Raw genomic sequence first — 17,076 nt, 5'->3', positions numbered from 1 at the left:
CCAATAGATGTCTCGAGCTATTTATAAGCGAATGTAGAGTTAGAGCACTCTAGGGTTTTCTGTGTGAAATCCCGAGATTGTCTTCCGAGGTTGGCCCATTTCCTTCTATCTCTGGTGAGTCTTTGTTGGGCCGAGTTGGCATATGGGGCAAAGCCCATATCCAACAAGCTCCCAATTAACCAAAAACACTTCATAAACCTCTTTCTGGGTAAACACAACCCCCAAAAGCCAATTTAATTTTATCGAAAAAAAAATCAGAAGAAACTGGAGAAGAAAACGTACTTAATTCAATCGAGCTACAGGCCCAGTCTCTTACCATGTTTCTCCTCCCTTTTGCTAGAGAAAGACCGAGAAATTATCAAATCCAAGCTGACCAAAGAGAGAGTGATTAAAAAAAAAGAGAGAGAGTGCGACTCACACTGTGTGAGATTTTCAGAATGTTGGACTCGGGAAACTCTCATTTTAGGGTTTAAATCCTCAATACGACGCAGTTTCTCAACAGACAGAGCTGTTGGGCCTTTAAAAAGGAAATCACCAAGCTGTTGGGCCTAATGTGTGACCGAACCGGGTTTGATTTGCTGACCGCGGTCCAAACTCAAACTCTCTGTATCGAATTTAAACCGAACATGACTGGAATCTTATTATATACTTTACGTCGTCGTCTCTATCCTAACTAAATAAAAACAACCTAGCCTCGTCTCTCTCTATCCTAGGTTTTAAGGTTTCTCTTTTTTTCCTCTCTCTCTCTCTCTCTCTCTCTCTCTCTTATTCAGACAGGCTAAACAAAGTTAAAAGAAAAAAAAAAAGAAATATGAAGAGTAAGGCGACGTTGACCAAAAAAAAAAAAAAAAAAAGAAGTGTAAGGCGACAGGCAACATCAGCTCGTTGCCAGATGACTTGCTTCTGAAGATATTGTCATCAGTATGTATTAACGAGGTGGTTGCCACGAGCGTCTTGTCCAAACGATGGCGTACACTCATCTATGATGACTTCTCATGTGGTTATTATCAGTTTCGTTACTTTGTTTCCAAATCTCTACCGTTTAGCGAAGCTCGCTTTCTACAAAGCTTTCATCTCAAGTTTAATCCATTGATTCCAGTGGCCGAATACGCCTACATTGATTTATTGGCTGATCTATCAAATATGCCCTGCATTCCACATTCTTCATTAGAAAACAGAATGGACTGCTTCAAAGAAATGAGAGACACGCCCACGCAAAAAAGAGTGAACCAGAATCATTAGCAAGAACCTGAAGGCCTGTCTCTTGCTCAGTATCGTAGGCCACGTGTGTTCGGCCAAAGCACCCGAAAGCACAAGGAGTTCAAACAACCTCCTGAACATACACCACCACCAAATAATGACAGTAAGAAATATTCATCAATCAGAAAGAGTGCAGATATACACAAGTGAGAAAAGCTTGAACCGTACTTGTCATCATGAACAGGCACACCCCATTCTTCATCATGGAAAACAATATAGCACGGATCTGGCATTTTCATACAAAACACAGTCAATATATTGATCTTTGAAAGTAAAATCGATGATTGTGTACATCCATCTACACCAGAATGTAGACAAGAGTAAGAAACTGACCGGAGTTTGGTGTCACCCAAGCACACCTCTTCTTAGTCTCTGAACCACTAGGTGGTGAATCCAAAGCACCATCAGAGACAACACTTCTTGGCTTCGAAGGGTAAGACTTACTTCGACTTCCAACACTGTAGGACCTAATCAAACGACCAGTAGATGCTCGGCTGTGGAATGAGTCCACAGAGGCGTCAGAGGAAAAAGATGCATTCAGTGACAGATTAGAATATAGGTTCTGCTCATGCCGTCGTAGTATAGAAGCCACGTTAAGAGTGTGCTTGTGAGAAGAAGAAGACTCATCTGATCCACTGAGCTCAGATGAGGATCTTTCAAGCTGTCTCAACGACTTTGAAACAGCTTTGTGTGTGATGACTGATGAACGGACTAGACTTGTTAACAGAAGTCCTCAGAGTTGGCCTAGTCTCTGCTTCAGCCACATTCATGGACTGCATTCTAGGAGCACCAGACAAGGATTATTTCACAAAACACTGACCTGATTCTGACTTTTGAATCGAATCAACAGAGAAACATCTGAAAGTCGCCATTGTTTTCCCACACAAACAGCATCGCCATCGAGAGGTATAATTCACAAACAGAACCGTACCACGTCCATTAAAGACTAGCTTTTTCAGTAGCTAGATCTCCAAAAAAACCAAAACCAACGAACCAACACTCTCTTGTACATCACAGAAACACTCATTCCTTCCTTTTTGAGGTTTTTCGAAAACAGAGCATAACATTAATAAAAATGCTTCCTTTACTGAATCCTGACGCAACAACAATTTGTTGGTTTTAAACATACCTAATTTGTTGGTTTTACAAAAGAGAGAAAATGGCTGACAAAATTCCTGAAAATTCCCATAGAGTTTCTTCTTCCGAAGAAAAAATCGAGAGGAAAGAGAAAAATGAACAAAATCATATAAATAAAAGCTTAGATTTATGGATCAATAATGTTGTCTAGAGACAAGATACACCGAATCTAGTAACCAAACAAAACTAAAACTAAAACTAAAACTAAAACTAAAACATAAAAACGGCAAACAGTGTGTTTGTCAAAGCATTCATAAAAAACGGCACGTAGTTGAAATCACTTAATACGAGTATACGACGCAGATTAGACATTTAGACTGTACTACAACAATCTAATACGACGCAGTTGAGAGCTTTTTGGATTTCGAAAACTTAAATCCTTAATACGACGTAGTTTCTGAACAGACAGAGCTGTTGGGCCTTTAAAAGGAAATCACCAAGCTGTTGGGCCTAAAGGAACTTGCTGACCGAGGTCCAAACTCAAACTCTGTATCGAAGAATTTAAACCGAACATGACTCCAAGTTTCAGTAATCCTTTGTTTTGTTTCCTACGACTGAATGTATATATATATAATTTAGTCGTCGTCTCTATCCTACTTGAATAAACCTAGCGTCGTTTCTCTATCCTAGGTTTTTTTTTTTTTCTTTTTCTTTTCTCTTATTCAGACAGTCGAGTAGGCTAAACTTCACCAGAAACAAAGTAAAAAAAAAAGAAATATGAAGAGTAAAGCGACGTTGACCAAAAAAAAAAGAAGAAGAGTAAGGCGACAGGCAACATCAGCTCGTTGCCAGATGATTTGCTTCTGAAGATATTGTCATCAGTATGTATTAACGAGGTGGTTGCCACGAGCGTCTTGTCGAAACGATGGCGTACACTCTGGAAGCATGTGACCAAATTCATCTATGATGACTTCTCATGTGGTTATTATCAGTTTCGTTACTTTGTTTCCAAATCTCTACCGTTTAGCGAAGCTCGCTTTCTACAAAGCTTTCATCTCAAGTTTAATCCATTGATTCCAGTGGCCGAATACGCCTACATTGATTTATTGGCTGATCTTTCTATTCTCGAGGTGAAGATCGAGACGATTTACGCTTCCCTCACAGATTATACACACGCTAAGTAACTATAAACTATGTAGAACATATACAGGCCCATTCTCTTACCATGTTTCTCCACCCTTTTGCTAGAGAAAGACCGAAAATCTATCAAATCCAAGCTAACCAAAGAGAGAGTGATTAAAAACAAAACAAAAATGAGATTTTCAAAATTTTGGACTCGCAAAACACTCTCATTTTAGGGTTTAAATCCTCAATACGACGCACTTGTCGCTGGTACCAGAACTTGCTCAAAATCGCCTTATTCTTCACAAAGCTCCATATGTACTTTGTCCAATGATCCGTATTCTTCTTCGATCACCTTGTCAACAGAGATAGAGCACTCATCAAACTGACTGCAATGGACACTAGCTTTTAGTTTCCCATCATATGCAACAAACCATATACGTATGAAACAAATACTTTGAAAACTTGCAGACTTTTTTTGCAAGGCTTTGAATCATTGTGTTCAAAATTTGGGTCTCTTAAGCAACCAACCAAGATTGAAAGAGAGAGGTTTACCTTTTAAGTATCTTGTGCGCATTCTCAATGAGCTTAAGATCATACAACAAATTTGGGCCTTCTCCTCAAATTCGCTGCTCCTCCTCCATCGAGAATGCTGAGAAAGAAAAAAGAAGATGAAGAGAGCTTAGACGATAGGTTCAAGCTCAGAAATGGAAAGGAGGTTGCTTTAACACCTATATATGAGCATGCCATTAATTAGTTTCTTATAAAGGGACCATTTTTGTGCTTTCAGTATTGAAGAAGCATAGTTCATCTGTTAAAGGGTTTCCGTTATCTGAGTTTTTGAGTTGATGATTTACATTTGAATAAAGGAGGACACGTGTTTAAGGCTGGTGGAAGGACTGTTTTGTGGCTAACGGAACGTCGACGTGGTTGTTGGTGAGCTGTCGCACATGAGCTGTCGCATATGAGCTGGAGCACTAGAATCCAAAGTGTGCTTTATAAGGAGAAGCCGTTGCAGTCGTCTTCTCCATTACGAATAATCTATGAATAAGATCTTTTGTAATCTCTCTCTCTTTTTCTGATATCAATAAACGGTGTTTGCTCATCTTATTGGAGTTGTTTCTTATTCAATACTCTTGTAAGTTGGGAACAGATTCCTTTTTTTACTACGAACATTGGTTCTTTCTACCATTTCTAATAAACGTGTGTTTTCGTTATCAAAGGTATCAGAGCTAACCGACCTTGGAAACTATGGCGGAAACTCGTTCTCAGACGGCGTTGAAGGAAACCGTGGCTCATGAAGCAAGCGTGGTGGTGCATGAGGCAGAGGAGGCCATCGGTACTCAGATCAGCAAAATGATCTCTCGCACCGACACGCTGGAGGAGAAAATGATGGAGCAGAACGAGAAGATTGACAGTAGTATCAAAGAGATGTTCTCTGCGATCCGTCTTCTATCAAAGTCCAAGGAGCCGATTCTAACCACCAAGGAACGAGATCTGAGTCCTCCAAGGGCTTCAACCTCTAACGTGGTGTGTTTAGACTCAAAAGCTCATGAAGACAGGGGACGAACAGAGTCTTCAGAGAACTATGATACTATGACCAGGATAGGTAAGATTGATTTTCCTCGTTTCAATGGAGGTGGGGTGAAAGAGTGGCTGTTAAAGGTGGAGGAGTTGTTTGAGTTAGATCGAACACCACACTCGAGAAAGATCAAAATGGCAGCGGTGCATTTCGACAGTCACGCAGCTCATTGGCACCATGCACTGGTACAATCTAATCTTTATGGTCATTTGTTGAGAGATTGGGATGCATATAAGATGAAACTTAAAGAAAGATTTGATGATGTGTTGGAGGATCTGATTGCTGAGCTTAAGAAGTTACACGAGACTGAGGGTATTGTTGATTATCACCAAAATTTTGAGTTGCTTAGAACAAGGGTTAATATGTCTGAGGACTACTTGGTGAGTGCTTACCTTGCAGGTCTAAGAATGGATACTCAGATGCATGTACGTATGTTTCAGCTGCAAACTGTACACCACTGCCTGATGTTGGGTCGCCTCTATGAGAAAGCTCACCCCACGAAGCAGGTTTCACAGTTTGGAGCATCGACTAAGCCATCTTCTGGTAATACGGGTGGGAAAGGTATACTTGGTGTAAAGAAGGAACCATATTCTGGAGGTTATTCGGAGAAGAAGATGGAGGACAAGAGTGATGGGTTAGGTTCCAAGAAGTTTTTATCTAATGCAGAAATGAGTGAGAGAAGGGCTAAAGGGTTGTGCTATTTCTGCGATGAAAAGTATACTCCTGACCATTACCTAAAACATAAAAGGAAGCAGTTGTACCTTATCGAAGTTGGGGGTGGAGATGAGGAGAGTGATGAAGAAGAGGAGAATCCGGAAACCACGGAGATCACACCTAGAGTGTCTGTAAGTGCAGTATCTGGTGTAGAGGAATATGACACAATGAGGGTGAAAGGGTTGTATGGGAAAATAATCATTTTCATGCTGGTTGATTCGGGTTCGACTCACAACTTCATGGACCCTCGTTCTGCAGAAAGATTGGGTTGTGTGGTCGACTCGTCTCAAATGACACGAGTGTCAGTTGCGGATGGAAGGAAGTTGATGGTTCATGGAGCAGTCTACAACTTCCAGTGGACTTTACAAAACACAACATTCACTGCAGACTTTATGTTGATTCCATTAGGCGGTTGTGACATGGTTTTGGGGATCCAGTGGCTTCAAACCTTAGGAGTGATCTCGTGGGAGTTCAAGGAATTGGAGATGAGTTTTAAGTATGGGAATCATAGGGTGATGTTGCATGGTATTAAGCCAGGATCGGTACGAGGAGTAAAAGCGAACAAGTTGAAGAAGATAAGAGATCAAGAGGCTCAAATCTCTATGATATATGCCACATAAGGAGGAAACATGGAGGAAATGCAGCTATGCAGTGTGGAAGGTGAAAATGAGGTTCTTGCAGAAGATTCAGGAATCGGAGAAGTAGTGCAGGAGTTCGAGGAGATCTTCAAAGAACCGACTGCATTACCTCCTTCCAGAGAGAACCATGACCATAAGATACCCCTAAAGGAAGGAGCAAAACCAGTCAATATCCGTCCGTATCGCTATGCAGTCCATCAAAAGAACGAGATTGATAAGATGGTAAGCGAGCTACTAGAAGTGGTACTATTCAGGGTAGTTCCAGTCCGTATGCATCCCCTGTAGTCTTGGTCAAGAAGAAGGACGGGACATGGAGACTCTGTGTCGATTACAGAGGACTTAACGAACTAACAGTAAAGGACAGGTTCCCTATACCTCTTATTGAAGACTTACTGGATGAGTTGGGAGGGTCTAGTGTATTTTTAAAATTTGATCTAAGAGCAGGGTATCATCAGGTGAGGATGGATCCTATGGATGTGCATAAAACAGCTTTTAAAACCCACAGTGGGCACTATGAATATCTGGTGATGCCTTTTCGCTTGACAAACGCTCCCGCAACTTTCCAGAATTTGATGAACACGATATTCAGGAAGTTTCTGAGGCGGTTTGTACTCATATTCTTTGATGACGTATTGATTTACAGTGCCACGAAAGAAGAACATGCGGAACACTTGAGAGCTGTTTTCCAGTTGATGAAAGAGAATCAATTATATGCCAAACAGAGTAAGTGCAGTTTTGCCACGGATAAGGTAGAGTACCTTGGGCATTATATCGAAGGTCGTGGTGTTTCTACTGATCCAACTAAGGTGGTGGCAGTTGCAGAATGGCCAGTACCAGTGTCTTTGAAGCAGTTGAGGGGATTCCTGGGATTAGCTGGCTACTATCACCGGTTTGTGCGTATCTTTGGGACTATAGCTCGACCATTAACTGCGTTAACCAAGAAAGATGCATTTTTATGGTCAGGAGAGGCTCAACAAGCTTTTGAAGGGTTGAAAAAGGCTTTATGTGAGGCGCCAGTATTAGCTCTGCCCCGTTTCGATAGACCATTTGTGGTGGAAACAGATGCGAGTTCTCAAGGGATTGGTGCAGTTCTGATGCAAGATGGGCATCCCATAGCCTACATTAGTCGCCATTTAAAAGGGAAACAACTGCTATTATCCATCTATGAGAAGGAACTGTTGGCGGTGGTATTTGCAGTTCAAAAATGGCGCCATTACCTCCTCACTAATCATTTCATAATCAAAACGGACCAGAGAAGCCTTAAATACCTGTTGGAACAACGTTTAAACACGCCTATACAACAGCAGTGTTACCAAAGCTTCTAGAGTTTGACTATGAGATACAGTACAAAGCAGGGAAAGACAATTTGGTTGCAGATGCACTGTCAAGGGTTGAAGGAGCTGAGGTTTTACACATGGCGATGACAGTGGTAGAGTGTGACTTATTGAAGGAAATTCAAGATCAATATGAACATGATATGGAGATTAAAGATATCGTTGAAGCTCTTAAAAATGATCAATCTGCGAAGAAGCATTATTCGTTGGTTCAGGGATCTTGCGTCGAAAGAGTAAGATAGTGGTTCCATCAAAACGAGAACTGCGGTCGTCTATCCTTCAGTGGTTACATAGTTCGGGTAGCAATGGGCATTCGGGTAGAGATGCAACGCTCCAACGAGTCAAAGGGCTATTCTATTGGAAGGGAATGCTGAAAGACATTCATGCTTACATTCGAGCTTGTGATGTTTGTCAACGCTGTAAGTACGAAATGGTGGCGAGTCCTGGTACGTTGCAGCCATTACCAATCCCTGATACATTATGGTCTGACCTCTCCATGGATTTCATAGACGGCTTACCAGAGTCAGCAGGAAAGGATGTGATCATGGTTATAGTCGACAAGCTGAGCAAGGCAGCGCATTTTGTCCCTCTGTCACACCCTTACACGGCGATAACAGTGGCTCAAGCATTCATGGACAACATTTTCAAACTCCACGGTTGTCCCAAATCCATTGTGAGTGACAGAGACAAGATATTTCTGAGTACGTTTTGGAAGGAGTTGTTTGCGATGCAGGGGGTGGAGTTGAATTTCTCAAGTGCCTATCATCCACAGGGTGACGGTCAGACTGAAGTGGTGAACCGTTGCCTGGAAACGTATCTTCGGTGTATGTGTAGTGATCGACATTTTGAATGGAGTAAGTGGCTTCCTTTGGCTGAGTATTAGTATAATACCACATTTCACTCCGCCACTCAGTCAACCCCTTTTGAAGCTGTGTATGGTCAAGCCCCTCCTGTTCATTTGCCATATCTTCCGGGAGAATCTAAGGTTGCAGTTGTGGCTAAGAGTTTGCAGGAATGTGAGAGTATGATTCTGATCTTGAAGTTCCATTTGTTGAGAGCTCAGCACAGGATGCAGGCATTTGCAAATCAGCACCCCACAGAGAGAAACTTTGACATTGGTGATTATGTGTTCGTTAAGCTACAACCATATCGTCAGCAATCAGTGGTGTTTCGTCGAAATGAGAAGCTAGCTCCAAAGTATTATGGTCCGTATAAGGTGGTGGATCGCTGTGGTCCAGTGGCGTATAGGTTGGCTCTTCCGGAAAGTTCTCAGATTCATCCGGTGTTCCATGTTTCACAGCTCAAGGTTATGGTGGGCTCGACTTACACTTCAACGGAGTTACCAGTGTTGGTTAATGACGTTTTGCTCAAGGAACCTGAGATCATTTTGGAAAGGAAGATGGTTAAACGTCAGGGTCGTGCGGCTACAATGGTATTGGTTAAGTGGAATGGTGAGGGTGAAGAAGAAGCCACTTGGGAATACTTATTCGATCTGCAGCGCCGTTTCCCTTCCTTTGAACCTTGAGGACAAGGTTCTCCAAACAGGGGAGCTCTGTTACAGGGTTTCCGTTATCTGAGTTTTTGAGTTGATGATTTACATTTGAATAAAGGAGGACACGTGTTTAAGGCTGGTGGAAGGACTGTTTTGTGGCTAACGGAACGTCGACGTGGTTGTTGGTGAGCTGTCGCACATGAGCTGTCACATATGAGCTGGAGCACTAGAATCCAAATTGTGCTTTATAAGGAGAAGCCGTTGCAGTCATCTTCTCCATTACGAATAATCTATGAATAAGATCTTTTGTAATCTCTCTCTTTTTTCCCGATATCAATAAACGGTGTTTGCTCATCTTATTGGAGTTGTTTCTTATTCAACACTCTTGTAAGTTGGGAACAGATTCCTTTGTTTACTACGAACATTGGTTCTTTCTACCATTTCTAATAAACGTGTGTTTTCGTTATCATCATTATTGTAATTTGTCCAGGTAATTGAGGAGAAGGCATACCTAGTGGGCGTGGAAAGAAAGGGAGATGGAGAATGTTTGTTTGATATAGAAGAATCTCTTGAGGAACTAGAACAGCTGGCTGATACAGCTGGCCTTGCGGTCGTTGGTTCTACACTTCTACTTATCAAAAGTTAGTAACTTTTAGTGATCTGTATATTGGATTCTTGATTTATTTTTATCTTCTGCCATGTTATTTTATGGTGGGTGCTAAAGTCAATGATGATTTGATTGTTTACCACAGGCTAGCTTCCCCAAATCCTAGAACGTACATTGGATCAGGAAAGGTCGCAGAGATCAAAACTGCAATCAATGCATTGGACGCTGAGACCGTTATATTTGACGATGAGCTTTCACAAGGGTAACATTTCTTTTTAGTGGAAATTTATGCTCTTGAAATTGAGACCACCACACGTCTTGTATATCTTTTCACTGAAGTTTCCAAACATCTATAGTTATAAGTTACTAATAACTAGTTAATGGATTGATATAGCACGTAGGAGTTTCATACTATTGTTTGTTCCAACACTAGTTTTTCAACATGTGATTCCTTTTTGTATGAGTTTGTATATTTAAATGTAGTCAATTGCGCAACCTGGAAAAGGCCTTTGGTGGGGAAGTTCGCGTTTGTGACCGCACCGCCCTTATCTTGGACATTTTTAATCAAAGGGCCGCAACTCATGAAGCAGCCTTGCAGGCAATATAAAGTCTACATATATAGAGATGACAGTTTTAAAAATTTTTAGTTATGCTCTTTTCTGAAACAACCATTGGCTCAATTTGGACTTGTTTCTAGGTTGCTCTAGCACAAATAGAATACCAATTACCACGATTAACTAGAATGTGGACTCACCTTGAGCGTCAATCTGGTGGCCAAGTTAAGGGCATGGGAGAAAAACAAATTGAAGTTGATAAACGTATCTTGCGTACTCAAGTAAGTAAAATATATACTTCTGCACTTCTAAGTCTCTTTTGCCTCTGCTCCTTGTGTTATTTGTCAAGAAATGGTGTGTGACATGGTTTGTGATGAGTTGATTTCTTAGGTTCTGTCTTTGGTTTAGGTTTTTCTGTATTGGTCCATTAAGATAAAAGTATGTTCTGAGCGTTTTCATATTGAATTGGCCAGATCGGAGTTCTCAAAAAGGAGTTGGAATCTGTTAGAAAACATCGAAAGCAGTATAGAAGCCGGCATGTTGCTATACATGTGCATGTTGTATCTTTGGTAAGTACACCACGTTATGTTAAACTCGTTTGAATATATCAACACTTCATATTATATGAGAATGTTTTTTACCTATTGTGTTGTAAGGTTGGTTATACAAACGCTGGAAAGAGTACACTTTTGAACCAATTGACTGGTGCTAATGTTCTCGCTGAAAATCGTTTGTTTGCGACTCTTGATCCAACTACAAGAAGGGTTCAGGTCAGTGAAATTTGTTGGAAGAGTAGATCCACAGTTCCTACCTTCTTATATGCTACTTTAAATAATACATATGCCCACATTACCTAATGAATGACATGTTCAATGTGATGTGTTAAAGTAATTGTACTGTGGTCCTGCACTGCCATCATGTAACTTTTCTTTTAATCGGACTATATGTCGTCATTAGCTATTGATATGCATTAGCGTGAAAAGTTGTATTTTTATGTGGTATCAAGTTTGGACATGAGATTTCTTTTCTGTGTCCCTTTTTTGTCAGACGCACAACGGAAAGGAGTTTCTTCTCACAGATACCGTTGGTTTTATCCAAAAGTTACCAACCACCCTGGTAAGGTCCTAATGGCTAAAACTCAACTAGAAGATTAAACGAACATGTTCTTCATGTGCTTTGTTAATACTCCCATGAGTGTCTCATAGAATTGTAGAAGGCTTGTGTTAATGCGGTGTGTAACTTAGCTGAAAAGTGTCTTGCAGGTTGCTGCTTTCAGAGCAACACTCGAAGAAATATCAGAGTCAAACCTTTTGGTGCATGTTGTTGACATCAGGTTTGGTATCTTCAAACCCTGGTTAAATTGGATCAATCAATCAGATTTCATATTTTCACCTACTCATGATAATATGCTTGTAACATGTTTAGCCACCCACTGGCAAAGCAACAAATAGAAGCTGTGGAAAAGGTTATGTCTGAACTCGATGTTGTATCAATCCCAAAATTGGTTGTGTGGAATAAGGTAATGTATAGTAGTAGAGGCAGATATGATTGTCTTTCCATTCAATCTTGTGTTGTATTTGAAACAGAATGTGGGAACAATGTTATAATACTCTTTTCCTTGTNGCTTAGACGATAGGTTCAAGCTCAGAAATGGAAAGGAGGTTGCTTTAACTAACTAAATCTTCTCTTCTTACTCAACCATTTAGTTTCCTGAACTGGGTTCTTATAAAGGGACCATTTTTGTGCTTAAGTATTGAAGAAGGCATAGTTCATTATTGTAATTTGTCCAGGTTTTTGAGGAGAAGGCATACCTAGTGGGCGTGGAAAGAAAGGGAGATGGAGAATGTTTGTTTGAGATAGAGGAATCTCTTGAGGAACTAGAACAGCTCGCTGATACAGCTGGCCTTGCGGTCGTTGGTTCTACTTATCAAAAGTTAGTAGTTCTTTGTTATCTGTGTATTGCTACTTAGGGATGTAATTGTATTTTATTTCTTCTGCTGCCATGTTATCTTATGGTGGATGCTAAAGTCAATGACGGTTTGATGGTATATACCACAGGCTTGCTTCCCCCAATCCTAGAACGTACATTGGATCAGGAAAGGTCGCTGAGATCAAAACTGCAATCAATGCATTGGACGCTGAGACCGTTATATTCGACGATGAGCTTTCACCAGGGTAATGTTTCTTTTCAGTGGAAATATATGCTCTTGAAATTAAGACCACCACGCGTCTTGCATCTGAAGTTCCAAATATCTATAGTTACAAGTTATAACTCTTCAGTGTTTTCATTGCAAGCTGTAGAGTATTTACTAATAACTAGTTATTGGATTGTTATAGTATGTAGGAGTTTCATACCCTTGTTTGTTCCAACACTAGTTTGCCAACATGTGATTCATTTTCTTATGAATTTGTATATTGAAATGTAGACAATTGCGCAACCTGGAAAAGGCCTTTGGTGGGGAAGTTCGCGTTTGTGACCGCACCGCCCTTATCTTGGACATTTTTAATCAAAGGGCCGCAACTCATGAAGCAGCCTTGCAGGCAAGATAAAGCCTACATATAGAGATGACTTATGCTCTTTTCAAAAACCATGTACAACATTGGCTCAATTTGGACTTGTTTCTAGGTTGCTCTTGCACAAATGGAATACCAATTGCCACGATTAACTAGAATGTGGACTCACCTTGAGCGTCAATCTGGTGGCCAAGTTAAGGGCATGGGAGAAAAACAAATTGAAGTTGATAAACGTATCTTGCGTACTCAAGTAAGTAAAATATATACTTCTGCACTTCTAAGTCTCTTTTGCCTCTGCTCCTTGTGTCATTTGTCAAGAAATGGTGTGTGGCATGGTTTGTGATGAGTTGATTTCTCAGGTTCTGTCTTTGTTTAGGTTTTCTGTATTGGTTCATTAAGATAAAAGTATATTCTGAACGTTTTCATATTGAATTGGCCAGATTGGAGTTCTCAAAAAGGAGTTGGAATCTGTTAGAAAACATCGAAAGCAGTATAGAAGCCGACGTGTTGCTATACCTGTGCCTGTTGTATCTTTGGTAACTACACCACGTTATGTTAAACTCGTTGGAATTGACCAACACTTCATTTTATATGAGAATTTTTTTTTACCTATTGTGTTGTAGGTTGGTTATACAAACGCTGGAAAGAGTACACTTTTGAACCAATTGACTGGTGCTAATGTTCTCGCTGAAAATCGTTTGTTTGCGACTCTTGATCCAACTACAAGAAGGGTTCAGGTCAGTGAAATTTGTTGGAAGAGTAGATCCACAGTTCCTACCTTCTTTGGGAGACAGTTGTTTCTTATATGCTACTTTAAATAATGCTTATGCCCAAATTACCTAATGAATGACATGTTCAATGTGATGTGTTAAAGTAATTGTACTGTGGTCCTGCACTGCCATCATGTAACTTTTCTTTTAACCGGACTATATGTCGTCATTAGTTATTGGTATGCAATAGCGTGAAAAGTTGTATTTTTATGTGGTATCAAATTTGGACATGAGATTTCTTTTCTGTGTCCCTTTTTGTCAGATGCACAACGGAAAGGAGTTTCTTCTCACAGATACCGTTGGTTTTATCCAAAAGTTACCAACCACCCTGGTAAGGTCCTAATGGCTAAAACTCAACTAGAAGATTAAACGAACATGTTCTTCATGTGCTTTGTTAATACTCCCATGAGTGTCTCATAGAATTGTAGAAGGCTTGTGTTAATGCGGTGTGTAACTTAGCTGAAAAGTGTCTTGCAGGTTGCTGCTTTCAGAGCAACACTCGAAGAAATATCAGAGTCAAGCCTTTTGGTGCATGTTGTTGACATCAGGTTTGGTATCTTCAAACCCTGGTTAAATTGGATCAATCAGATTTCATGTTTTCACCTCCTGCTGATAACATGCTTGAAATATGTTTAGCCACCCACTGGCACAGCAACAAATAGAAGCTGTGGAAAAGGTTATGTCTGAACTCGATGTTGTATCAATCCCAAAACTGGTTGTGTGGAATAAGGTAATGTATAGTTTTAAAGACGGATATGATTGTAGTTCCATTCAATCTCGTGCTGTATATGAAACATAACGTAGGAACAATGTTATAATACTCTCTATTCCTTGCTTTAGGTTGATAGAGTGGATGATCCTCAAAAGGTCAAGCTGGAAGCAGAGGAAAGTGGGGATACTATTTGTATATCTGCTCTGACAGGAGAAGGACTAGACGNAGAGGAATCTCTTGAGGAACTAGAACAGCTCGCTGATACAGCTGGCCTTGCGGTCGTTGGTTCTACTTATCAAAAGTTAGTAGTTCTTTGTTATCTGTGTATTGCTACTTAGGGATGTAATTGTATTTTATTTCTTCTGCTGCCATGTTATCTTATGGTGGATGCTAAAGTCAATGACGGTTTGATGGTATATACCACAGGCTTGCTTCCCCCAATCCTAGAACGTACATTGGATCAGGAAAGGTCGCTGAGATCAAAACTGCAATCAATGCATTGGACGCTGAGACCGTTATATTCGACGATGAGCTTTCACCAGGGTAATGTTTCTTTTCAGTGGAAATATATGCTCTTGAAATTAAGACCACCACGCGTCTTGCATCTGAAGTTCCAAATATCTATAGTTACAAGTTATAACTCTTCAGTGTTTTCATTGCAAGCTGTAGAGTATTTACTAATAACTAGTTATTGGATTGTTATAGTATGTAGGAGTTTCATACCCTTGTTTGTTCCAACACTAGTTTGCCAACATGTGATTCATTTTCTTATGAATTTGTATATTGAAATGTAGACAATTGCGCAACCTGGAAAAGGCCTTTGGTGGGGAAGTTCGCGTTTGTGACCGCACCGCCCTTATCTTGGACATTTTTAATCAAAGGGCCGCAACTCATGAAGCAGCCTTGCAGGCAAGATAAAGCCTACATATAGAGATGACTTATGCTCTTTTCAAAAACCATGTACAACATTGGCTCAATTTGGACTTGTTTCTAGGTTGCTCTTGCACAAATGGAATACCAATTGCCACGATTAACTAGAATGTGGACTCACCTTGAGCGTCAATCTGGTGGCCAAGTTAAGGGCATGGGAGAAAAACAAATTGAAGTTGATAAACGTATCTTGCGTACTCAAGTAAGTAAAATATATACTTCTGCACTTCTAAGTCTCTTTTGCCTCTGCTCCTTGTGTCATTTGTCAAGAAATGGTGTGTGGCATGGTTTGTGATGAGTTGATTTCTCAGGTTCTGTCTTTGTTTAGGTTTTCTGTATTGGTTCATTAAGATAAAAGTATATTCTGAACGTTTTCATATTGAATTGGCCAGATTGGAGTTCTCAAAAAGGAGTTGGAATCTGTTAGAAAACATCGAAAGCAGTATAGAAGCCGACGTGTTGCTATACCTGTGCCTGTTGTATCTTTGGTAACTACACCACGTTATGTTAAACTCGTTGGAATTGACCAACACTTCATTTTATATGAGAATTTTTTTTTACCTATTGTGTTGTAGGTTGGTTATACAAACGCTGGAAAGAGTACACTTTTGAACCAATTGACTGGTGCTAATGTTCTCGCTGAAAATCGTTTGTTTGCGACTCTTGATCCAACTACAAGAAGGGTTCAGGTCAGTGAAATTTGTTGGAAGAGTAGATCCACAGTTCCTACCTTCTTATATGCTACTTTAAATAATACATATGCCCACATTACCTAATGAATGACATGTTCAATGTGATGTGTTAAAGTAATTGTACTGTGGTCCTGCACTGCCATCATGTAACTTTTCTTTTAATCGGACTATATGTCGTCATTAGCTATTGATATGCATTAGCGTGAAAAGTTGTATTTTTATGTGGTATCAAGTTTGGACATGAGATTTCTTTTCTGTGTCCCTTTTTTGTCAGACGCACAACGGAAAGGAGTTTCTTCTCACAGATACCGTTGGTTTTATCCAAAAGTTACCAACCACCCTGGTAAGGTCCTAATGGCTAAAACTCAACTAGAAGATTAAACGAACATGTTCTTCATGTGCTTTGTTAATACTCCCATGAGTGTCTCATAGAATTGTAGAAGGCTTGTGTTAATGCGGTGTGTAACTTAGCTGAAAAGTGTCTTGCAGGTTGCTGCTTTCAGAGCAACACTCGAAGAAATATCAGAGTCAAACCTTTTGGTGCATGTTGTTGACATCAGGTTTGGTATCTTCAAACCCTGGTTAAATTGGATCAATCAATCAGATTTCATATTTTCACCTACTCATGATAATATGCTTGTAACATGTTTAGCCACCCACTGGCAAAGCAACAAATAGAAGCTGTGGAAAAGGTTATGTCTGAACTCGATGTTGTATCAATCCCAAAATTGGTTGTGTGGAATAAGGTAATGTATAGTAGTAGAGGCAGATATGATTGTCTTTCCATTCAATCTTGTGTTGTATTTGAAACAGAATGTGGGAACAATGTTATAATACTCTTTTCCTTGTTTTAGGTTGATAGAGTGGATGATCCTCAAAAGGTCAAGCTGGAAGCAGAGGAAAGTGGGGATACTATTTGTATATCTGCTCTGACAGGAGAAGGACTAGACGACTTCTGCAATGCTGTTCATGAGAAGCTTAAGGTTGGCATTTCATCAATATGTATTGATCTTTTGGGGTTCATGGTTGTGGCACATTAGAAATTTAGATCTTGAAACTATGTATCAGGATTAAATGG

General features: G+C 40.2%; 1 protein-coding gene and 1 pseudogene across 1 annotated transcript; one reads left to right on the top strand and one right to left on the bottom strand.

The window, feature by feature from the left end:
* LOC104728965 lies at nt 1,168–2,057 on the bottom strand (annotated as a pseudogene).
* LOC104728964 (GTPase HflX-like) lies at nt 4,098–16,082 on the top strand. Its single transcript, XM_019232120.1, has 16 exons — nt 4,098–4,177; nt 12,171–12,313; nt 12,439–12,555; nt 12,807–12,921; nt 13,007–13,144; nt 13,335–13,430; nt 13,518–13,631; nt 13,927–13,995; nt 14,142–14,212; nt 14,301–14,394; nt 14,505–14,677; nt 14,803–14,919; nt 15,171–15,285; nt 15,371–15,508; nt 15,699–15,794; nt 15,882–16,082. The coding sequence occupies exons 1-16, from the start codon at nt 4,109–4,111 to the stop codon at nt 16,080–16,082; spliced, it is 1,866 nt and encodes a 621-aa protein (XP_019087665.1). The 5' UTR covers nt 4,098–4,108.

This window comes from Camelina sativa, chromosome 11, assembly GCF_000633955.1.
Source record: "Camelina sativa cultivar DH55 chromosome 11, Cs, whole genome shotgun sequence".
Classification (NCBI taxonomy): domain Eukaryota; kingdom Viridiplantae; phylum Streptophyta; class Magnoliopsida; order Brassicales; family Brassicaceae; genus Camelina; species Camelina sativa.
The sequence above is the reverse complement of the archived record's forward strand: the minus strand, read 5'-3'. Positions and strand labels throughout refer to the sequence as shown.